Raw genomic sequence first — 18,820 nt, 5'->3', positions numbered from 1 at the left:
CAGGGTCTCACTCTCTCACCCAGGCTGGAGTACAGTGGTGCAATCTCGGCTCACTGCAACCTCTGCCTCCCGGGTTCAAGCCATTCTTGTGCCTCAGCCTCCCGAGTAGCACTGGGATTACAGACATGCACCACCACACTTGGCTAATTTTTGTATTTTTAGTAGAGACAGGGTTTTGCCATGTTGACCAGGCTGGTCTTGTACTCATGGCCTCAAGCGATCCACCTACTTTGGCCTCCTGAAGTGCTGGGATTATAGGCGTGAGCCACCGCGCCTGGACCTGGCCTTTATTATTTATGGTAAGAAGTCAGCTGTGATTCATATTATCCCTCCACTGTATATAATGTGTGCTTTTCCTCTGGCTTCTTTCAATATCTTTATCTTTGGTTTTTATCGTTTTGACTATTCTATACCTAGATGTGATTTTCTTCGCATTTATCCTCCTTGGGGTTTGCTGAGCTTTTCACATCTTAATATTTTTCGGCGGGCGCAGTGGCTCAAGCCTGTAATCCCAGCACTTTGGGAGGCCGAGACGGGCGGATCACGAGGTCAGGATATCGAGACTATCCTGGCTAATACGGTGAAACCCCGTCTCTACTAAAAAAATTTAAAAAAACTAGCCGGGCGAGGTGGCGGGCGCCTGTAGTCCCAGCTACTCGGGAGGCTGAGGCAGGAGAATGGCGTAAACCCGGGAGGCGGAGCTTGCAGTGAGCTGAGATCCGGCCACTGCACTCCAGCCTGGGCGACAGAGCGAGACTCCGTCTCAAAAAAAAAAATATATATATATATATTTTCTTTTTTCATGAAATTTTAGGGAATTTTAGGCCGGGCGCGGTGGCTCAAACCTGTAATCCTAGCACTTTGGGAGGCCGAGACGGGCGGATCACGAGGTCAGGAGATCGAGACCATCCTGGCTAACACGGTGAAACCCCGTCTCTACTAAAAAATACAAAAAAAAACTAGCCGGGCGCGGTGGCGGGCGCCTGTAGTCCCGGCTACTCGGGAGGCTGAGGCAGGAGAATGGCGGGAACCCGGGAGGCGGAGCTTGCAGTGAGCCGAGATCCGGCCACTGCACTCCAGCCTGGGCGACAGAGCGAGACAAAAAAAAAAAAAAGAAATTTTAGGGAATTTTGTCCATGGTTTCTCGATGTTTTTCTTGTCCTTTTCTCATTTTATTCTCCTATCCTCCTTCTAGGACTCCCATTACACATATTTTAGACTGGCTGATATTTCCCTACAGGTTTCTAAGACTTTATTCATTTTTCTTCAGTCTTTTTTTCTTTATTCTCCAGATTGGATAGTTTTTGTTATTTGTCTTCAGTGATTTTGCTGACTCTTCTGTCACCTCTAATCTGCTATTAAACCTATCCAGTGAATTCTTCATTTCAATGATTTAACTTTTCAGTTATAGAATTTCTTTTTGGTTCTTTTTGTATAGCGTTAATTTATCTGCTGACGTTTCCTCTCAGTTCACTCATTAAGGCTGCCTTTTAAGCCTTTGAACATATTTATAATAGATTCTTTAAAGACTTTCCTAAATGTAATATCTGTACCATATCAGGTTCTGTTTCTTTTCTTTTTTCAGAGACAGGGTCTCACTCTGTCAGCAGGCTGAAAAGTGCAGTGGCACAGTCATAGCTCCTGCAGCCTACAACTCTTGGGCTCAAGTGATCCTTCCACCTCAGCCTCTTGAGTAGCTAGGACCACAGGCATGTACCACCGCACCCAGCTAATTTTTAATTTTTTTTGTAGAGACAAGAGTCTTGCCATGTTGCCTAGCTAGTCTCAAATTCCTGGCCTCAAGCGATCCTCCTGCCTTGGCCCCCCAAGTGCTAGGATTATAGGCATGAACCTGGCCCTCAGGTTCTGTTTCTATTAGTTGCTTTTTTTTCCCCCTTGACTGTGGGTTATCATTTCCTATTTCTTTGCATATTTAGTAAATTTTTTATACTGGACAATATGATCATAGTCTATATTATGTTATCTATCTCTGGAGAGTATTAATTTTTGTTCTAGTAGGCTATGCACCTTGACCTTGTGCAGGCTTGTTTTTATGCATTTTAAAGGGTAGGTTTGTAGAAAGCCAATGTATTTTTCAAACTCTTCTAATTTGATACCATTTAGCCTCCAAACTCTGTCTCCTCTGTGGATTTTGTCAAGGCATGGCCTTAGACTTTTTTTGGGTGGGTCTAGAGCAGACTTTCATCTACAGTATGGTTTTCATTACTAGAGCATTATCTGTGGGGCATGTCAGCTAGACACTAGCAGTTTTAACAAGGTCTCCCCATTTCTAGCTACGCCTGAAGGCCAACATTTTTCAGCACTGGTAAATCTTGCTAGTATCTTGTGACATTCTCAACTCCATAGCACCTGCTCTTTGGGGAATCATATGTAGTCTCACTCTCTGCATGGATAGTCCAGACCTTGGCCAAGGACTCATGGGGAGCTCGTACACATACTTTAGTACCCGACTCTGTGCAGCTCCCTCTTCTCCAGTGCCCTGCCCTGCAGATTCCAGGTACTTTCACAACTCCAAAATCTATTCTCTGCCTCCTCAGCTTAGTGGGACCACTGTCCTCTGCTTGGGTTCCATGTTCCGGTTCTGTAGATAGGAAAATTTCCCCAGGCAGACATCCAGGGCAATCACAGGACTAACCTGGTGACTTTCCCTTCTCTCAAGGGATTGTAACCTTGTGCTGTCTGTTGTCCAATGCCTGAAAACAATTGTCTCATATATTTTATCCAGTTTTATAGTAGTTTTTGGTTTGAGGGCTCATTTGGTTATTTCATTAATGCTGGGAGGAGAAACCCCAGTACGTGGTTTTGCTATGTGTTCGTAATGTCATCTGATTGAAAATTTTCTATCTATTTCATCTTTAACAGTTGAAGACCTATGTGAAGAGGTAGCTTGATACTGATAATAATCTCTCATTCTTTCTCCTTGTCCCCACATGATCTCAGCAAAAACGCAAACTCATGTTTAAATGGACATGGTGGTTTGTTTAGTGGTTATTTGAGTGAGGACTTGTAGTTGGTAAACATTTTAAGTCTCTCATTTTGCAATGGTAGTTTGGCTCTCTTAAAAGTTCACATTTGGCTGGGTGAGGTGGCTCATGCCTATAATCCCAGCACTCTGGGAGGCTGAGGCAGGAAGATCTCTCAAGACCAGCCTGGGCAACATAGTGAGACCCTGTATCTACAAAAAATTACAAAAATTTCCCTAAGCAGTTTAATATAAAGAAAAAAAATTAGCTGGGCATTGTGTACACCTGTAGTTGTAGTGAGGCGGCAGGCTGAGGCAGGAGGATCCTTTGATCCCAGGAGTTGGGGGCTGCAGTGAGCTATGATCACACCACTGCACATAGCCTGGGCCACAGAACATGATCCTGTCTTGGATAGACGGATAGATGATTGATTGATTGATTGATTGATACATAGATAGATAGATAGATAGATAGATAAAGTAAAAGAGTCCAGATTCAAAGTTACTTCAGATCTTTGAAGATAGTACTGGATTATCTTCTGGCATTTAGCATTGCTAACTCATGGGGTGTTTTTGCTATTTAATTTTTTTTTTTGGTAGCTTGTAGGGTTTTCTGCGTATCCTTGTTATTTTGGATTTCATTGCGATGTGTTAACTATGTAGCTTTTTAAATTTTTGCTTTTGCCTTGTTTTTTAGAAATTTATCATGCTTGAAATTTGGTAAGATTGTTCAAATAGCACTTTTATATCTGTCTTTGTTTTACATTTCTCAGTCATTACTTCTTCTGGATCTATTTTTAATATCTCTTGCCTTTTCTTCTTTTCATTGATATAAAATTCATATAAACACAACCATTTTAAAGTATACAATTTAGTGGTTTTTAGTATATTTTCGGCGTTGTATAACTAATATTTTTTTTTGGCAGGGTCTCACTCTGTCACCCAGGTAGGAGTGCAGTGGCTTGATTATGGTTCACTGCAGCCTTGACCTCCTGGGCTGAGTTAATCCTCCCACTTCAGCCCTCCGAATAGTTGGGACTAGAGCTGTGCACCACCACACCTAGTTAATTTTTTGGTATTTTTTATGGAGATGGGGTTTCACCACATTGGCCAGGGTAGTCTCAAACTGCTGGGCTCAAGTGATCCTCCCGCCTTGGCCTCCCAAAGTGCTGGGACTATAGGCATCAGCCACTGCTTCTTGCCTGTATAACTATTATCACTATCCAATTCCAGTACATTTTCATTCTGAAAAAGAAACCGTGTACTCATTAGCAGTCACTCTGCTTACTTTCATTCTCTATGCCTTGGCAAACACTAATCTACTTTCTGTCTCTGTCGATTTGCTTATTTTGGACATCTCATATAAATGGAATCATACAACATGTAGCATTTTGTGTGTGGGTTCTTTAAGTATTATGTTTTCAAGGTTTATCCATGTTGTTTCATGTCACAGTACTTCATTTCTTTTTATGGCTGAATACTCCCCATTTGGTTAAGCCATTCATCATTTGATGGACATTTGGGTTGTTTCTACTTTTAGCTATTATGAGTAATCTTGCTATGAGCATTCATGTACTAACTTTTCTTTTAAATTTGCTCTTTTACTGTGTCCAATCTAGCCATCCATACAGTTTTAATTTCAAATACTGAATCTTTAATTTCTAAGATTTCCTTTCTCTTTTTTTTTTCTTTTTTTCTTTTTTTTTTTTTTGAGAGTCTTGCTCTGTTACCCAGGCTGGAGTGCAATGGCGCAATCTCAGCTCACTGCAACCTCCACCTCCCAGGTTCTAGCAATGCTCCTGCCTCAGCCTCCCAAGTAGCTGGGATTACAGGTGCCTGCCACCATGCCTGGCTAATTTTTAAAATATTTTTAGTAGAGACGGAGTTTCACCATGTTGTCCAGGCTGGTCTCGAACTCCTGACCTCAGGTAATCCACCAGCCTCGGCCTCTCAAAGTGCTGGAATTACAGGCAAGAGCCACCGTGCCTGGCCAATTTCTAAGATTTCCTTTTTTTTTTTTTTTGAGACAGAGTCTTGATCTGTCACCCAGGCTGGGGTGCAGTGGCGCAATCTCAGCTCACTGCAAGCTCCGCCTCCTGGGTTCACGCCATTCTTCTGCCCCCACCTCCTGAGTAGCTGGGATTACAGGCACCTGCCAGTAGTCCCTAAGATCCGGATCTTAGGCGGATCACCTAGAGGCATGGTGGTGCATGCCTCTAATCCCAGCTACTTGGGTGGCTGAGGCATAAGCATATCTTGAACCCAGGAGGTAGATGTTGCAGTGAGCCGAGATAGCACCATTGCACTCCAGCCTGGGTGACAGTGTAAGACTCTGACTCAAAAAAAAAAAAAAAAAGTTCATGCCTGAGAGTCATTCTTGAATTTTTCAGCCTTCAGCTCTAAGTTAGTTCATGTACTAGACTTGTGTTTATTACATAATGAGTTGATTAATTAAAAAATACAAGAATATCAGAACTATCAATTCTGAAGCTTTCAGGCATTAAACATGACCTTGTGGAAATTAACAGCAAATAAAAATTGATTTAGCAAATGTAAAATATTGAAAAGATGAGGTTAAATGTCCTAATCTCATAAAGTAATTCTAAATGTTCAAGCAATTTGCTGATGCATAGCCATTTCCAGTCATATTTTAAATCTTGTAGATAATCTTTTCATTAGAGAAAAGCCTTCTTGTCTCACCAGTTTAATAAACAAATCCAGAAATCCTGGTTCTTACCCACACTACTTGTTTGACTTTGTTGCCATTTCTTCTCACACAGAAATACAGTCCATACTGCCCGGAATCTCTGCAAAGCTGACTTGGACTTCAGAGGAAGGCAGCTATCCTCAGGACATGACAGGGGTAACACCCTTCCAGATGACTTTTGAGGCAGGTTTTGTTGTGGTCTTATAAATTACTAATGATTTTATTCTTATTTTTCTGCAAACCTAATAACAGGAAAGAAAAGCCTAGGTCCCTCAAAGTTCCAAGCTGAAATGAAATAAGGCATTGGTTCCCAAACTTGCCTGTGTGGACATTAGATCACCTAGGAACTCCCAAAATACTGTGGTCTGTGTCCCACTCTGAGTGATTGTGATTTAATTGGTCTGGGTGTTGTACTTATTAGTCTTCTTGGGCTGCGATAACAAAATACCACAGAATAGATGGCTTAAGCAATAGAGATTTATTTTCTCACAGTTCTGGAGGCTAGACGTCCAAGATCAAGGTGCTGTCAGGGCTGGCTTCTGGTGAGGCCTCTTTTCCTGGCTTGTAGACTACTGCCTTGTTACTGTGTCCTTACATGGCTTTTTTTCTGCGTGTGCATGAAAAGAAAGAGATCTCTAATGTCTCTTATTTTTATTGAAATTTTTTTTGGTAGAGATGTGGTCTTGCTATGTCGCACAGGCTGGAGTGCAGTGGCTATTCACAGGTACAGTCATCGCACACTACAGACTTGAAGTCTTGAGCTTAAGTGATCTTCCTGCCTCAGCCTGCGAAGTAACTGGTAGCTGGGACTACAGGTGGGAACTACTGGCACCTGGCTCTGGTGTATCTTTTTATAAGGACACCAGTCCTATTAAGACCTGGGGTCAGGGCCCTACCCTTATGGCCTCATTTAATCTTAATAACCTCCTGAGGGCCCTACCTTCAAACACAGTCACTTTGAGGGTTAGGACTTCAGCATACGGATTTTGAGGGACACAATTCCGTCCATAACAGGTATGGCCTAGGCTTTGGAACATTTTTTAGATCCCAGGTGATTCCTTTTTTTTTTTTTTTTTTTGAGACGGAGTCTCGCTCTGTCGCCCAGGCTGGAGTGCAGTGGCCGGATCTCAGCTCACTGCAAGCTCCGCCTCCTGGGTTCACGCCATTCTCCTGCCTCAGCCTCCTGAGTAGCTGGGACTACAGGCGCCCGCCACCTCGCCCGGCTAGTTTTTTGTATTTTTTAGTAGAGATGGGGTTTCACCGTGTTAGCCAGGATGGTCTCGATCTCCTGACCTTGTGATCCGCCCATCTCGGCCTCCCAAAGTGCTGGGATTACAGGCTAGAGCCACCGCGCCCGGCTGATCCCAGGTGATTCCTAACATGCAGATGAATTTGAGAACCACTGAAATAAGCCTTTATTTGAATTTGGATCTCCTGATAAAGAAAATAAAAAGTGACTCCCGGTGCAGATCCTACTTGGATACATTTTTATTAGTTTGGTTTAGAGATCTCTTTATTGACTTATTTGTAGTCCAGATTTATGAGGGTGATAATTCACTCTCCATTCCCTTTAACAGTTCTCTCATCTCCTATTTTCTTTCCTTGGAGTTGGTGGAGACATAACGAATTAGAGTGCTATAAACATTCTCCTAGAAGCCCTTGGGCAACCTTTCTCCATGTTTGAATAATGATATGCTCATTCTGAAAGGAATGGGTATGGTATCAGGACAACAGATATCCCTAGCTGTGCCTTATCTTCTTTAGGAGAATGGAGGGTAAACAATCTGGAGCAATTAATGATTAGTCAGCTCTGAAACTATTCATGTCAAGTAGCAATAAAATGGTGATTCCAGTGAACCAAAAAGGGCAATTCTAGGAAATGAGGTTCTGTGTTTCAGTCAGCCTGAACAAGCAGTAATTTGTATACATAACATTTAGATACATTGTTTAAGCATCCTGACAAGTCTATGAAGTGGGTTGGATGAGGATTATCACCCCATTTTACAGATCAGAAAGTTGAGATTCAAAGAACTTGACTGACTCTCCCAGTGTCATACAACAGTTAAGTGGCAGAATTAGAACTTGAACCAAAGTCTGACTCATATAGATCAGGGCTATTTCAATATTTACTTATTCATCCAGACACGTGTGTTTGTTCAAGTCAGTATCAGTGAGCTAGATACTATCTGTAGGTACATTGTCTTAAGATATGTTACTTGATCCCAAGAAACTTGGAATATAAATAGAAAGATCAAGAAGTAAACACATAATTACAATACGGTGTGATTCCCAGGATGGATGATAGAAGTGAGCCCTGAATGCTATGTTAGCATGGAGGAAGGGCACCTAATCCGTGGGAAGAGGTTGAAGTCTGGAGGTCTTGACGAGACTGAAAAATGGATTTGCTGGCTGTAGGAGATTCTGACACTTGAAAGAATAGGAAGTTGTTATCAGAGTGATAAAGTTTCTCTTATTTTTTTTTTCTTTATTGCAAAAGTAGTGTTTCCCTCAGAAAAATCAAAGCATGATCAAAACAGACATTTAGAATATGCATAATTTGGCCTTTCAAGGCAGCCGTTATTAATACCTTGGTATACATCTTTTCACAATAGAGTGGGGCATTTTAATTTAAGATTTTCAGAATGGAACAGTTACAAGCCATGGCCATGGAAATAGGTGGCTGGGAATGAGTGGAGGTCAAGGTCATTATTGTTGAAGAGGTCAGGGAACTGCGAGACTAAGTTATTGCTTAGGCTGGTTATCTGCTTGGATATGGATGTCAGTCAAGATGATGACAGCATTTAGCGTACAGAGGAAAATTGTGAGCTTAGTGACCAGGAGTCAGCTGGTGATGGAGATGAAAAGTAAAAGAATAGTATAGTCAAATAGCATTAGCCGCAAGGGAACAAGGATTTCCTCACGGATTTCTTCCATTATATCTCATTGTTTTTGGTACTGTGCAGCTATGTAAACAATATTTGAATGAAGAGAATGGGAAGAGATAAATGGGAGATTGTAAAAGATTTCATCATGGACCCCTCAATTGAGGAGAAAGGTTAAGTAACAAGGTTCACAGCAAAGACTAACAGAGATATCCATGGAAAAGCTATAATAAATGATCCATTCATTTGGGCCTGCGAGGAAAGTTAATTGCAAGGAAGACTGAGGAAGAAATTTCTTCATTTAGGAGAAATATTGGGTTTTGTGTTTATGCCCACAGCTAGTCTTACATCTTGGGGTTCATTAGGCTGGGTAACATGTCCCTCCAAAAGCAATCTGATTTTATAAGATCTTCTCGACAGCTTTATCAAGTTTAATATTTATTTTTGTAATAATACTAAGTGATCAAGTGAATGGAGTATACATATATACATACAAACACATATATGCACAAACATATCTATATATTTATACATCTGTACTTCTGTGTGTATGTATCTAAGGTAAGATAGGAAGAGACAGACTTTCTTCTAGAAAGTAATATAAGGACTCATGACTGTGTAAGTTCATATTTAAAAGCATACTTCTATATTCTGTCATATAATTAGACATATTTAAAGGTGAAGGCTAAAACCATATGATTCAATAGTGGTTTCTGTTGTGCAGGGCTGGCAGCATCTATTTTTTTTCATAACAGTAAATAAGTAAGTTCACTGCTTCTGTAGGTATGTCAGGCTGGGGTACTGGGTCTCTAACACCCAACACCCAACTGTAAAAGACTTTGTCGTCTCTCTCTTCCTCTCTCTAATAATTCTTTTTTTTTTTCTTTTTTGAGACGGAGTCTTGCTCTGTCGCCCAGGCTGGAGTGCAGTGGCGTGATCTCAGCTCACTGCAAGCTCCACCTCCTGGGTTCACGCCATTCTCCTGCCTCAACCTCCCGAGTAGCTGGGACTACAGGTGCTTGCCACCATGCCCAGCTAATTTTTCATATTTTTAGTAGAGATGGGCTGTGTTAGCCAGGATGGTCTCGATCTCCTGACCTCGTGATCTGCCTGCCTCAGTTCCTAAAGTGTACATCTTTAGGATTACAGGCATGAGCCACCACGCCTGGCCTCCTCTCTCTAATAATTCTATAAGTGGATCTTAAAAGGGGCCTCTAACCCCTTTTAAGGGGTTAGTTGTGTTGTATTAACTATCCTCTCTGACCTGACATTAGTCACTTTATCCTAAGTCTGGGTTAGGTGTCAGTCCTTCTGCTGTATTCCTTTAGCACCTCATTTATCTAAATTTCAAATTGTCATCTAAATTAGTCTGTCTCATCTACTGAACTGTGAACTCTTCTGATTCTGAGATTGTCTTATTTATTTTTATAAGCCCAGGTACATAATAAGACACATTAATATTTTATGAGAGAGTAAATGCATATATTGGATAGTCATACATAAGCATTGCTTGTCAGGCTCTATAAAAAATATTGATGGATTATATATTACCCTATTCAGATAGCTACCTGTATACACAGAAAATGAACATTTTTGGAGAGGCAGCACTGCGTTAGAATGTGGACTTTGGAGTTAGTCAGCTCTAGTTATGAATCCCAGTGCTGCCACTTAACTAGCTGTGTGTGACCTTGGACAAATTAATTAGCTTATTGAGTCTCATTATCCTCTTCTATAAAATGGAATTATTTCTTACTTACATAGAAACTGCTTGACATGTAGCAAGTATTCAGTAAATATCATCATTATTCATTGTAGCCTGTCTCCAGTAGTTGCTCAAGGAACTTTCACTTCAGTTGTCTTACTGTTAGATATAATTAGCCCTCTCTATGATACGCCCTATAATCACCAAGGTTACAAAGCTTTGAAACTGTTCCAAGAAGTTGTTTTGGAAGTGGTAAGTACAGAAAACGCTTTAAAGACTATTGCTTTTTGGTTTAAACATTTTATACTAAAATTTCAAAAATGAAGGATGTGACTATGATATGTATACAGACTGCAGTTATTATTTAATTACCACTGTTTACATGCCTGAATAATCCTAGATGTGTTTACAGAATTTTCTAATAATCCCCTATCGATTTTGGTAATAATTTTTTTTTTTTTTGAGATGGAATCTCACTCTGTCACCCAGGCTGGAGTGCAGTGGCATGATCTCAGCTCACTGCAACCTCCATCCCAGGTTCAAGCGATTCTTGTGTCTTAGCCTCCCAAGTAGCTGGGATTACAGGCGCGTGCCATCATACTTGGCTAATTTTTTTGTATTTTTTTAGTAGAGATTGGGTTTTACCATGTTGGCCAGGCTGATCTTGAACTCCTGACCTCAAGTGATCTGCCCACTTCAGCATCCCAAAGTGCTGGGATTACAGGCATGAGCCACCGTACCCAGCCCATTTTTGTAATAATTTTTTCAAATACTTTTTCAATTTTTTTTTTTTTTTTTTTCAGACAGAGTCTTGCTGTCACCTAGCGTGGAGTGCAGTGGTGTGATCTCAGCTCACTGCAACCTCCACCTTCCAGGTTCAAGCAGTTCTTTGCCTCAGCCTCCCGAGTAGCTGGGATCACAGGCGCCTGCCACCACTCCAGGCTAATTTTTGTATTTTTAGTAGAGACGGAGTTTCACCATCTTGGCCAGCCCTGGCCTTGAACTCCTGACCTGAGGATTATAGGTGTGAGCCACTGCACCTGGCCCAATTTTTTCTATTTTTAAATCCCAACCTATTGCCACAGTTTTTTACTTCTTTTTCAGTGTACTTATAAAAAACATTAAAAAGCCAGGTGCAGTGGCTTATGTCTGTAATTCTAGAGCTTTGGGAGGCCAAGGTGGGAGGACTGCTTGAGGCCAAGAGTTTGAGACCAGCCTGGGCAACATAATGAGACCCTGTCTCTGCAGAAAATTAAAAAATAAAAATTAGCCAGGTGTGGTGGTACGGGAGGCTGAGGTGGGAGGGTCGCTGGAGCCCAGGAGTTCGAGGTTACAGTGAGCTATGATCATGCCACTGCATTCCAGCCTGAGTGACAAAGCAAGACCTTATTTCTAAAAAAAGAAAAAAAAAAAAAAAGTAATAAATAAAATAAAAATATTATAATAGCTTATCCTTCTATATTTGTGTGTTTCTTCTTTTTGTGTTACCAAATTTTGACATCTGGAACCTTTTTTTTTTTGTTTTTAAATATATATCTAGTACATGGCTCTGTATTCTCTGAGCCAACAATAAAAGCCTACTGATTTCTGATTGTATTTCTTCTTTCACTTTTTTGGACTTCTACATTTTCTAGGAGACTGTTTCTAACTTTGGTTTTAGGAACACTACAATAGCGAGTCAGTATAGGTAAGTGGTTAATGCTAAAGATTTAGAGCCAAATTGACCTGGCTAATCTTGGACAAGCTGTTTAACCTTTTTGAGACTGTTTTGTAAAACGTTTTTTTCCTTCATTTTTAAAAATCCAGATCCTGCACAATCTTTTATTTATAAAATTTGGGTACCTAATAGAGTTTTTGTGAAGGTTAAATGAGATAATATAAATAAGATACCTTAGCACCATTCCTGCAGTAGAGTCTTCACCTAGTGGTAAATCTTATATTTGTAGGGAAGTGTTTGTAGTATATTGGCAAGAACATGGGCAATTGGTATTAGAAAGACTTAAGGTCACTCAAAAAACAAAAAAGAAAGACTTACAGTCAAGTTCTGGCTGTACCACTGAACAGCTAAGTGACCTTAGGCATGTTGCTTAACTTTACTGAGCCTCTTAAAAAAAATCTACAAAGAAGGGGCCGGGCATGGTGGCTCACGTCTGTAATCCCAGCACTTTGGGAGGCCGAGGTGGGCAGATCACCTGAGGTCAGGAGTTCAAGACCAGCTGGCCAACATGGTGAAACCCCATCTCTACTGAAAATACAAAAAATCAGCCAGGCATGGTGGTGCGCACCTGTAGTCCCACCTACTCAGGAGGCTGAGGCAGGAGAATCGCTTGAACCCGAGAGGCAGAGGTTGCAGTGAGCTGAGATCATGCCACTGTACTCCAGCCTGGGCAACAAGAGCAAAACTCCATCTCAAAAAAAAAAAAAAAATCTACGAAGAAGAGATTGTAATACCTACCTTTCAGGATTATTGTGAGGTAGTATATATATAACAACTGTACAATACTTGTCAGATAGTAGGTATTCAATGAGTGATATCTATTATTATTACCATGTATAATATACAGTTTCTTTTTTTTTTTTTTTTTTTGGAGACGGAGTCTAGCTCTGTCACCCAGGCTGGAGTGCAGGGGCACCATTTTGGTTCACTGCAACCTCCACTTCCCAGGTTCAAGCAGTTCTCCTGCCTTAGCCTCCTGAGTAGCTGGAATTGCAGGCGCATGCCACCGTGCCTGGCTAATTTTTGTATTTTTAGTAGAGATGGGGTTTCACCATGTTGGCCAGGTTGGTCTCGAACTGACCTCAGGTGATTCGCCCACCTCAGCCTCCCAAAGTGCTGGGATTAAGGCATGAGCCAACATGCCCAGCCTATACTTTCAAATATATGGGTCCTTAAAACAGTTCTGTGAGGTCAAAGGGGTAGGTTTTATCCCTGTTTTGCAGATCTACAATGAGGTCCAGAGCAGTGATTTTTTTTTTCCATGAGCATTTAATTTTTTTTGTTTTACAGAACCAGTACTAAAACACAGGTCTTCTGACTTTTGAGCTTTTTGCTCTACAACTTTTCCATATAAATAAATGTTTGGATTAATGGATTGATGTCAAAAATAGGTTCCTTTTAGTGTTTGCTCCTTTGACTCCACTCAGATTCTTTTTTAAAAATTTCTTTCTAAAAAAGCATAACTCAGATTCTTAATACAGATTGTTCCAAAGCACATTAGGATGGTGGAGTTATTCTTATCAACTTCAGTCTGAATTACTTTTAAATTTGTCCCCAAAGGTGGTTTTGACATTATGAATTTTACTCTGATCTTTGTTCTTGTGTCTCCTGAAGTTCCATGTAACAGATACTCTAACCCAAGAAGTGATAGCTATTTAGATTTTCTTTTGCATACAATTCTCATTCCCAAAGATGTCTCCCTTTGGTTGCCCAAAAAGCTTTCTGAGGTATAGTTACTTTTAGAAGAGAAAAAAAACCATAATTTAATTCATTTGTGCTCTTGAGATTGTGCATGTGTGGTAGGTGTTTTTGTTGTATTATTACAGGTTGATGAAAAGCCCAGAACCTTGATGACAGATTGTCTGGTTATAAAGCATTTTTTACGTAAAATCATCATGGTGCACCCTAAGGTAAGCTGTTGCTTTGTACAATAATGATTCTCTTGTTTAAGTCATTGTTTTCCAGAGACCTTTATTGTGTAGGACATGGACAGATATGATTGGTTCTTTTTCTTTCTTTCTTTTTTTTTTTTTTTTTTTTTTTTTGAGACGGAGTCTCGCTCTGCCGCCCAGGCTGGAGTGCAGTGGCCGGATCTCAGCTCACTGCAAGCTCCGCCTCCCGGGTTCACGCCATTCTCCTGCCTCAGCCTCCTGAGTAGCTGGGACTACAGGCGCCCGCCACCGCGCCCGGCTAGTTTTTTTTTTTTTGTATTTTTTAGTAGAGACGGGGTTTCACCATGTTAGCCAGGATGGTCTCGATCTCCTGACCTCGTGATCCGCCCATCTCGGCCTCCCAAAGTGCTGGGATTACAGGCTTGAGCCACCGCGCCCGGCCGGTTCTTTTTCTTTCAATGAAGATGATTAAAACACTTAAAATTTGAGGTCATGGTGGCTCATACCTGTAATACCAACACTTTGGGAGGCCAAGGCGGGAGGATTGCTTGAGTCCAGGAGTTTACGACCAGCCAAGGCAACATGGTGAGACTCTGTCTCTACAAAAAAAATTTTTTAAATTAGCCAACTGTGGTAGTGAGCTCCTGTAATTCCAGTTCCTCAGTAGAGTGAGGTGAGAGGATTGCTTGAGCCCAGGAGGTTGAGTCTGCAGTGAGCCATGATTGTGCCACTGCCCTCCGGCATAGGTGACAGAGTGAGACCCTGTCTTGGGGGAAAAAAAAAAAAAAAGACAACTTTCAACTTTCAATATTGAATTGATTTGGTTTCTATGTCCTTAAGACAGTTTTATTTATTTATTTATTTTTATTTTTTATTTTTAGAGAGACAAGGTCTCACTATATGGCCCAGGCTAGTCTCTAACTCCCGGGCTTAAACAATCCTACTTTGGTCTCCCAATATGCTGGGATTACAGGTGTGAGGCACCACATCTGGCCCAAGGCAATCTTTTTTTTTTTTTTTTGAGAGACAGAATCTCACTCTTGCCTAGTGAGTGGCGTGATCTTGGCTCACTGCAACCTCTGCCTCTCAGATTCAAGCCATTCTCCTGCCTCCGCCTTCCTAGTAGCTGAGATTACAGGTGTGCACCACCATGCCTGGCTAATTTTTGTATTTTTAGTAGAGATGGGGTTTCATTTTGTTGGCCAGGCTGGTCTCAAACTCCTGACCTCAGGTGATCTACCCACCTCGGCCTCCCAAAGTGCTGGAATTACAGGTGTGAGCCACACCACACCCGGCCAAGGCAATCTTAATGATGGTTATGTGTTATAGCTGAGAAACCTCTGGATAGAGAGAGCTTTGTTTTGGGTTATTTTCAGTTTTTGGTTTTTTTTTTTAATTGCCTTATTGTATCACTTTAGATGCCTCTTCCCTCCTCTGTGCTTTGTTTTTTGTTAAACCTAGATAATAAACCTTGCTGTTTATCTCCTTTTCTAAAATGACTATAAGAACAAATAAGGATTTTTTTTTTTTTTTTTCCCTGAGACAGGGTTCTGCTCTGTCACCCATGCTGGAGTGCAGTGGCTTGATCTTGGCTCACTGCAGCCTCCACCTCCCAGGTTCAAGTGATTCTCCTGCCTCAGCTCCCTGAGTGGCTGGGATTACAGGTGTGCACCACCACACCTAGCTAATTTTTGTATTTTTAGTAGAGATGGGGTTTCGCCATGTTGGCCAAGCTGATCTTGAACTCCTAGCCTCAAGTGATCCACCTGCCTCAGACTCCCAAAATGCTGGGATTATAGGTGTAAGCCATCATGCCTGGCCAAGAAATTTTGATAGAATATCAAAAGTAAGACCCTGTCTCAAAAAATTAAAAAAAAAAAAGCTAACTGTATTCCATCGTGTATATACCACATTTTCTTTATCAACAGAAACACAAATACTTTATGATTTCACTTATATGTGGAATCTGAAAAAATCAAATTCATAGTAGAGAATAGAATGGTGGTTACCAGAGACTGGGAGTGGGTCAAGGAAGGAAACAGGGAGTTGTTAGTTAAAGGGTACAAAGTCTCAGTTAGACAGGAGGAATAAGTTTTTAGAATCTTATTTCACAGGGGGGTGACTATAGTCAATAATAATATATTATGTATTTCAAAATAGCTGAGAGTAAATTTCAAATGTCTCACCACAAAAAATGCTAGTAAGTTATGTGATAGATGTTAATCTACTTGATTTAATCATTCCACATTGTATACATATATCAAAACACCACACTGTACCCTATGAATGTATACAGTTATAGTTTATCAATTAAAAGTAATACTAATTTAAAAATTTTTAAACTTATCCTTTTTCTTTAGGGATTAGATATGGAAGTTTTTAATCTGTATCTTAGCTCATGTTAAATCTCACACTTAATTTATTGTTTTGCAGATCAGATTTAATTTCAGTATAAAGGTAAATGGAATCCTCTCCACAGAGATCTTTGGGTAAGTTCTTAGGTCTATGGCTTAAGATGATGCTGTGGCTCTGCAGTTTTTCTCAGCTATTATTGTCCTATTTCCAAAAGATTCACAGTTTGATATCTTGACCCAAAGTCACCTTGAAACTAATTTTCTGACACCCCCACATTTTATTATTTTAGTAGATTCATCCCTGTCTCTAGAGGGGGTAAACTTAAATATTACCATTTTCCCCTTGGTTAATTAGTTACTGAATTCTAGTAATCACTGGGGTGGTAGTAGTCATGGGCCAAAATTTGTGTCAAACAGATTGATTTTAGAATATTTGAGAGATGGCTTAACTTTGCTTTGCTTTGCAGGGTAGAGAATGAACCCACTTTGAACCTTGGGAATGGAATTGCTCTTGTGGTCGACTCTCAGCATTATGTGAGGTGAAGGCGTAAAGCCTTGTTGTCCCTCTGCATATTTTACTCTCCTCTCTTGAGTATGAATGTGGGTAGAAATTGGAAATTGTCTCACTTGTCATTTATAAGTGCCAGGTGTCAGCTTCTCTATAAGAAAAGCAGAAGTAAAACTTTTTTTTAATGTTGAAAACTGCTGTTTTAAGTTATTTATGTACTTGAATCTATTCTAAATGACCTGAAGACATGTGCCTTCTTCTCTCCAGGCCTTATTTTCTTCTGTAAATGAAACGAAACAGACCCTGCTAGTTCCAATCCCATTTGGGCATGAGAAGAGAAGACTGAATTTAAAACTTTACTTGAATTCTTGGCTAGAGAGATAGTATGAATACAAAGGAATTCATTGTACATTATTTTTTGTGCATCAGCATTTTGCATAGGTTTGGAAATCATCTCTCTGTCCATCTCCATCTTCTTCAGACTCCAAGAAAGTAAATCTGGTCAGGCACAGGCTCATGCCTGTAATCCCAGCACTTTGGGAGGCTGAAGTGGATGGATCACTTGAGGTCAAGAGTTTGAGACCAGCCTGGCCAAAATGGCAAAACCCCGTCTCTGCTAAAATTACAAAAATTAGCTGGGCGTGGTAGCACATGCCTGTAATCCCAGCTACTTGGGAGGCCAAAGCATGAGAATCACTTGAACTCGGGAGGCGGAGGTTGCAGTGAGCCGAGATCACGCCACTGCACTCCAGTGACAGAGCAAGACTCCATCTCAAAAAATAGTAATAATAAAAAATGTAAAAAATCCATGGAGGAGGTGGTAAACAATATGGAACACACAGAGCCCTTCTGTCTTGCCTTCCTGTGCCATTTTACTACCACAGAATCCAAAGCGAAAATGAATTATATCAAGAAAAGACCTAACATATGCTTAAGTCCAATTAATTTATTCTTTCTTTTTTTGAGACAGGGTCTCACTCTGTTCAACCCAGATGCCATCATAGCTCACTGCAGCCTCGAATTCCTGGGCTCATTTTCCCACCTCAGCCTCCCGAGTAGCTAGTAGCTAGGACCACAGAAATATGCTACCATATGCTGCTAATTTTTTTTTTTTTTTGGAACGGAGTCTCACTCTGTCACCCAGGCTGGAGTGCAGATCTCGGCTCACTGCAACCTCCACCTCCTGGGTTCAAGTGATTCTCCTGCCTCAGCCTCCTGAGTAGCTGGAACTACAGGCGCACGTGACCATGCCCGGCTAATTTTTTTGTACTTTTAGTAGAGATGGGGTTTCACCATGTTGGCCAAGATGGTCTCGATCTCCTGACCTCGTGATCCACCCACCTCGGCCTCCCAAAGTGTTGAGATTACAGGCGTGAGCCACTGCGCCCAGCCCATATGCTGCTAAGAAAAAAATTTTTTTTTGTAGAGATGAGGGTGTTGCCTAGGCTGGTCTCAAACTCCTGGACTCAAGCAATCATCCTGCCTTGGCCTTTCAAAGAGCTGGGATTACAGATGTGAGCCACTGTGTCCAGCCCTAATTTAGTCTTTATTCATTAGTTTCTGCCTCTTATGTGCCCAGAGGCAACACTAGTAGTCAGAGTCTCTTAAGGCTTAAAGAGACTGCCCTTGGTTTTTAGTCTGTTTTCTTATTCTCACCCAAAATTACACCTCAGATGAGAACATTTTTGTCATTTAATATACAGGTTATAATTTTCCCACCCCATATCTTTCTTTAGTGATCCTCTAATACTAAACAATCCTTACAGGTAGCAGCTTATCATCATAGTTGTACTTACAGAAGTTTAAGCCTCTGAGCCAATTTTTGTAGATGTGTTTCCTTGGATGACCTGATTAGAGATAAAGGAAAAGGGTCATTAATATTTCCTCTCTTTTAATTAATTAATTCATTCTTAATCAGCTCTCTCAGGTTGACTATTTTCTCTCTGTTTAGAAAAGAGCTATTGGAAAGTAACAAAATTTTACTAGATTCTTTCTAGGAGAGAAAGATGGCCTGATTTTTTTCTCATTGTTACTATCAAACAGCAACCTTAGACCTCTTCAGCGGAAGGTGTAGC

The 18,820-nt window shown here is 40.8% G+C and overlaps 1 protein-coding gene across 1 annotated transcript in view; it reads left to right on the top strand.

Annotated features, from left to right (window-relative positions):
- The window catches only part of TOP6BL (TOP6B like initiator of meiotic double strand breaks), a 103,059-nt gene that overhangs the window by 40,374 nt on the left and 43,865 nt on the right, over window positions 1-18,820 (top strand). The window contains exons 4-7 of the mRNA XM_071074209.1: window positions 5,764-5,873; window positions 13,818-13,901; window positions 16,317-16,372; window positions 16,705-16,776. Of these exons, the coding sequence (XP_070930310.1) occupies window positions 5,764-5,873; window positions 13,818-13,901; window positions 16,317-16,372; window positions 16,705-16,776 (322 nt within the window). The remainder of the gene's footprint in view (window positions 1-5,763; window positions 5,874-13,817; window positions 13,902-16,316; window positions 16,373-16,704; window positions 16,777-18,820) is intronic.

This window comes from Macaca nemestrina, chromosome 12 (genome assembly GCF_043159975.1).
Source record: "Macaca nemestrina isolate mMacNem1 chromosome 12, mMacNem.hap1, whole genome shotgun sequence".
NCBI lineage: Eukaryota > Metazoa > Chordata > Mammalia > Primates > Cercopithecidae > Macaca > Macaca nemestrina.
This window is presented reverse-complemented; position numbering and strand designations above follow the sequence as displayed.